Raw genomic sequence first — 6,000 nt, 5'->3', positions numbered from 1 at the left:
TGGTACCCCCAGAGGGCTGTAGTATCAGCACGTAAAGAAAGCACAGGTAGCACTGTCTTGCATAAATAAATGAAAATATATCCATAGCAAAACAGGAGATTGAAGGCACACAAAAGGGAAGAGCGGTTATTGTTGATGACAGTCTTGCTGACCCTATTCTAATCTAACCCACTTTTCTTTACCATGTGCTTTTTCATTAACAAACCCCTCCCATTTCAAGACGTGGTATAGCTTTTTGCAACCATAACTTTCTGAGGGGCTGCCTGCACTCCAAACAGCTTTGTTCTCCAGTACACGCAGGTGAGGGTCTTTAATGGCACTAGTGAGGACTGGGTGGTGTGTGCTTCTCACTTGTGTCAGCAGACTGAAATGAACGTGGCTGGAAATGTGGGCCTTGGCTGGGCTGCCCTCAGATCAGGCAGGGAGCTGGCTTTGCAGGTGAAGCACCTTGATGCAAACCTTGCATGGAAAAAAGTGCAAATAGGGTTCTACCTCAGGGAAGTTCACAGAGGTGAATGCTACCCATGTTTTTTCTCCACTGGGGTTTCGTAGCAAAATGGTTCATCTGCTGTCAAAATACACATTTTCAAACCAGCCTGGCCTTTGTCCTAGTGCTGATTTAGAAGGAAGACCTCGAGAGGCTTTTGACCTGCTAACACATACAAATGCAACAAGCACAGTGTCATCTTTAGGATTTACTTCAGCTTAGCCAATGTATACTAAGGCTGACGTATCTTGTTTTTCCTAGTGAAAGCAAGGCCTACGGTTCCCTGGATGCGCTGGACATCAGCCACCTCTGCAAAGCTTTGTGGCATGCTGAGATGTCTCTGCTGCCGTAGGCTGGCAGGGTGCAATCCAGGGCTCTTCTGAGCAGCAGTGAAGTCCAGGATAAACGCGCGGAGCTGAAGGTGGGATGGCTTCACACACCCACTGCAGCAGGTCCAGCTCCAGAAGACACGAGAGAGGTAAGATTTCAGATTTTTCTCCACACTCCCACCACAGACAACATCTCTGTCCTTAGCTGAGTGCTTGGTTACTAGAGCAGCAACTCCCACCTCCCCCTACAAAGCGAGGGCTGATGCTGCCCCCGCTCATAGCATGAATTCACGGCTCCGGGTGTCGCTGTATTGCTTCCCGGCTCATCAGGCACCTGCTCGACTGACTGATTTCTTTACCCTTGCCAGTGTTCCAAATAGCTGTGCTTCTATTTTAGCCAGGCAAGTCAAGTGCAAGTTGTTTTTCATGCAGTATGACAGTGTACATCAGCACAGGCAGAGCAAAGCTGGCTTTTTGGTGAGCAGACCCTTAGTATGGGGCAAAATGCTCACCCGCACCCTGATGCTGATTTTCTTCTTTATTGGCTGCTCCTGAGTCTGCAGCCAGAGGAGCGGTCTCCTGTGGAACGGCAGCTTTAGACAATTTTATTGGCTGATGAATCTGATCTTGCTTGGCCACCTTCCAGAAACACTGACTTGCCCGAGATGAGAGTGAGAGGAAGGTTGCTCTGCCTGAGGCTCTAAAGCAATTGTTTTGAGACCGACGTAACACCCATGCCTTGCTGCACGGTAAGTGTATAACGATAGATACGTATAGACACGTACATGTGCGTAAAGTGCTTTATATTATAATTGCTGACACAATTAAATGTACGTTCCCGTGGACTGCATCTTATTTGCTGCTTAATTAGGTGAAAATTTACTTGGTTAAATTGCTTGCTGTTTCAAAATGCTCAATTAACTGTTGCAATGATCTAAGTTGAAACACTGCATTTCTCTCGCCCTGTGATTATTTCCTGTGCTGCAAGACCTTGATTTAAGCTTTTTGCTATGAGAGAAGAAAATACAGCTGCAAGATGTTGATCTTAAAATATTTTCTTCAGCGTTAGTCTTGTGCTAGTAGAAACTCAAAATACCAGAGCTGCTTGGTAATATTTGCTCAAGTCTTCTAAAAATTGCTGATTAATCTTGCCCTTTCTTTTTTGAGGGTAACTTCTGTGAAGTTTGATGCTATGTTTGCCAGTTGTGCTTTGCAACAGAGCAAAAATAGGGCACAGCTAAGGAAGAGGATGTTTTAAATGTACCCCCAAAAAGTGTTTGTGCTCTAAGTGGCAGGATGCTGCATTGCACCTATATCAGTTGCAAACTGCTCTTCAGATGAACATTTCTGGAAGAGCCTCCAAAACTATTGCTACCTAAGGAACTGATGGCTGACCCACAGGTTGAAGGAATGCTCCTTTTTGGACTGCAGCAGGTCTGTGGCATTTAAAGGGGAAGGTAATTGTGAGAATGCAACATACCTGCTGCTTCAGACAGAATACTAAATATATGAATTTTCACTGTCACAGCCTGCAGTGCCTTTAAAAGCCAGTGCGGGCATGGGAGCTGTGGCTTCTTGGCAGCTTTGGGAAGCAACCTTTTACCACTGTACTTGTTCAAAATACCTCTCTCTGATGTTCCATCATTCTTTGTTTAGGAGAGAGGGGAAAAAAGTGGGGTGGCAGCGTTTCCCGCAAACTACGTGGAGCATCGTGCAGGGACAATGCAGCATCCTCAGGGCTAAGACAGAATATTAAATTAAAGATGAGTGAAGCTGTATACAGTTCCCAAACACTTCCTGAGCTTGAACTTGCTGTACTTGTGAGCTGTGCCTGGCACACCTGTGCTGGTGATGCTGATGCTTTCCATCCTTGGCTGGAGTTGCTCTGCAGTCCCGTGCTGGCCTGGGGTGCAGTGGGTCCCCTGAGGAGCCAGCAAGCGGCGGCATGGTTTCCAAGCTGTTTTGTTGTTGTGCTGCTTTGGGAAGGATGGGAAGAGGCTGGAATAGGAAGGCGAAGCTCTGCAGGTGGAGGAGAGACATGCATCTGTTTGCAGCTGTAGCTGTAAGGAAGAGTTACCCCGTTATGTCCAAGTGGGGAGGAGAGGAGGCCTCACTTCTTGGTGCAATTCTTAGCTGCGTTTCAGCTGCGGGAGGAAGTAACCTTGTTGAACTGGCTTCTATGACAAGTGGGACTGCAGTGTAGGAAACTGCGTAGCGCTGTTACCAGCTGCAGCAATGAGAATGAAATAGGACCTCGTCTTAATGAGAGATGATGAGGCAAATGTGTTTTAGTATGACTTCAGTGCGGTTGTGTGAGGTAGCATTGACAGCTGGTGCTGTGTCTTCTAAGCATTCATTTTATTGGCCCTGTAAATAGTCTAAATGACTTCTTCACTTTCTCCTACATTTCTGCACTATTCCTATTCCTGTTTTTGCTGGCTGAGGGTTCTGAGGGAGCCATGGGAAGCTGACATTCAAACTCACTGGATTTCAAACATTCTTTCCAGCAATCACAGGCACTGCTGTTGTATGGAAGGAGAGGCAGTATCTGTAGAACAGAAGCATCTGATTTTATAGATGTGTTTCTGTTTTTCTGTGGTTTTACTGCAGAATTTCATTAAGGCTTCTTTTAGGTTAGGATTTGTAGTTTAACACACACAGTACTGACGTTGCTCCCTCCCTGGCCCATGTGGGATGTTTCTATAAGCTTTATCACCGTTCATCTTAGAGGAATGTTCAGCTTGTGATTTTAGAATGACCTAAGGCTCCTCTAGCATTTGTGCAGATCATCACAAGTGCTGTTGGAAACCAGCACTGATACCTTTCGAGTACCTTTGTCTCTCTGTTAAGGCTCTGAATCACCAGAAACATCACAAGGATGTCAGTAGGTGCGAGTGGTGGTTGTATGTGCTGCTATGTTCAGAGAGGTTCGGGCATTCTCCAGGCAGCTGGAAAGCTCGTTCTGAGGGGCTCATTTTTTGAGGCTCGTATGTCTTTATTGTCATGTACCACTTGAACCTGTTGTTTTCAATGTTACTGAGAACAACACAACAGAAGTTAGCGATGCCAACATCCTTTAAAGAATGCCCTCTTAGTGAAAGGCCGTGCAGAATACCCTCAGTCTGGTCTGAAAGGGCAAAAAATACTCCATAGTGACTAGCCTCATTTGTGTCTGTGCTTCTAAGACTTCCAAGGAAGCTTTAAAAAAAAAAAAAAATGGAGAAGGGAGGACTGAAGCTCCTTTACAAAGTTTAACATCAATAAGTAAATAAAACTGTCAACTCAGAATTTGCAACCAAGCACTAGCTGAGCTCTTTCCCCCTCTCATTGGTTATTTTATTTTTCTTCTGCACATGAAGATGTAAGGAAAAAAATCAGAGAATGATAGAGAGGTTGTCTAGAATAATGTTGGAAATGAATCTATGAAATTGCAAGCTGTGGCTGTTGTAGTTACACCACTAAATATGAAGGACAGGGGCAGGAAGCTGTGTCAGAAGATGTGAATTCTGCCAGTTTTAGGTTAAATTAGAAGCATATGAATGCAAACAGTGGAGCTTTACCAAGGACACAACTTGAGTCTCCAAAGTGCCTTTCAGTTCCGTGTTACTGGTTTGTTGCTGGTATGTTTCTGTGGCTCGAGGCCTTGTGGGATGGCAGGCAAGACAGATGGGTGATGTGGGGTGCAGCGCCCCTTTGTGGGCTACCCACAGCGCTTGGGAGTGTGAGGGCCGTGGCTGCAGCCAGACTCAAAATGCTGTGGCCACGTTCTTGGGTTTTGCTGTCAGTCATCTGGCATGGTGCTCAACAACCCAATTGCCTTGGAAATGTGTTGGGATCCCGATCTCTCATTTTTGTTGGAACAGATGAGGATAAGGACATTTCTAGCCCTTTTGGTGTGTGGTGGTGGTGGAAAAATATCTCAGAAGGAAAGACAAAATATTATAAATCTTGTGCTGTATATTAATGATTATGTTTGACAGTTCTGTAGAACTGAATCTGAGGGAAAACTGATTCTCACACTTAAAAATTTTCTTTGGAAAGCTTTTGTTGTTTTTAGATTAAGATGTGAGTCAAGAAAGTGGGAATACAATGATATCTATTTTGACAGTTTAAAATGGCTTTTATGCAATGGTTTTGCAATATGCTAGTGTAGAATGTGTGGACTTGCAAATTACAGTCGTATTTTAAAGCACTTGAAATTCAGAATGACATGAAAACTGACTGCAGTGATTTTATTTTTATCTTGGTTGGCTTTGTGTTAGTTTGGATGGGAATTGTGTTTCAGTGTATGTATATAAACATGATCCTATTAACATGTGTGCAAGTAGGAAGCTGGTAGGCAATGTGCTTACATACATATATCAGCATATTACTGAGCCATAATATGAAATATTTACTACCATATCCATTCACAGACCTGATGAGCTGTGAATTTGGGTTAGGAGTAATAAGGCAAGAAGCTGTTTATTCTTTGTGGTACAAAGAGCCAGATCAACAATGGGAATGAAAACTATTATTCAGTTTTAATTACAGCCCGACGAATGATGCATTCATTTTTCTTTGTTAATAACTGGCCCATATGGCATCCTTTGATCACATGCTCTGCAGCTCCTGCAACAATTAAGCACTTGTTTTCAGGGAATACAGAACATAACATTTAATCCAGGATTTTTGACCAGAGGAATGTCTTGAGTAAGAAAATGGACTTTTTCAGGAGAAGGTATTTGGTAGTACAGAGCTTTCCAGCCTGAAGGCTTGGTACATACTGCACACAGCTCAGCAGCAGAGCCAGCAAGTCCTTCATGTTCCAGATCAAACTGGGTAAAACCACTAAGGGTTTTTTTCCCCATCAGAAAATGTAATTATTTCACACAGTGTGTGAAGATGGCTTTTCCATGGTGCGCAGGCTAGATCCCAGAATGTCTTGTGTGCAGGGATCTAACCAGAGAAGAGGCCTTTATTTAGAATGGAAAGTAAAGCAAAATTAGAATTTCTTTGTGTGTGAGAAACATGCGTTACAGACACCGCTCCCCCCAATAACCTGCACACCTCAGAATCAAGACAGTCTATTTGCTTTTAATCAGAGTATTTGTCATACCTTTTAGAAACAAAACTGAAATCCATAGACAGGATACCAGCTGGAGATATTCAGGAACATCTCCATGGAAATACCATCTTGGAAAG

The 6,000-nt window shown here is 43.9% G+C and overlaps 1 protein-coding gene across 2 annotated transcripts in view; it reads left to right on the top strand.

Moving 5' to 3' along the window:
- Positions 1 to 757: 757 nt before the first annotated feature.
- Positions 758 to 6,000, top strand: part of OSBPL5 (oxysterol binding protein like 5) — a 177,902-nt gene continuing 172,659 nt past the window's right edge. Inside the window, exons 1-2 of one of the 2 annotated variants that reach the window (XM_084522448.1) lie at positions 758 to 965; positions 1,463 to 1,565. In XM_084522448.1, the coding sequence (XP_084378574.1) occupies positions 1,551 to 1,565 (15 nt within the window). In that variant the 5' untranslated portion in view covers positions 758 to 965; positions 1,463 to 1,550. The remainder of the gene's footprint in view (positions 966 to 1,462; positions 1,566 to 6,000) is intronic. The other variant, XM_084522452.1, reaches the window with a different exon arrangement.

The sequence above is a fragment of the Aythya ferina genome (genome assembly GCF_964211825.1).
Source record: "Aythya ferina genome assembly, chromosome: 5".
In the NCBI taxonomy this organism is placed as follows: Eukaryota; Metazoa; Chordata; class Aves; order Anseriformes; family Anatidae; genus Aythya; species Aythya ferina.
Note: the sequence above shows the minus strand (reverse complement) of the source record. Positions and strands in the feature narration are given on the sequence as shown.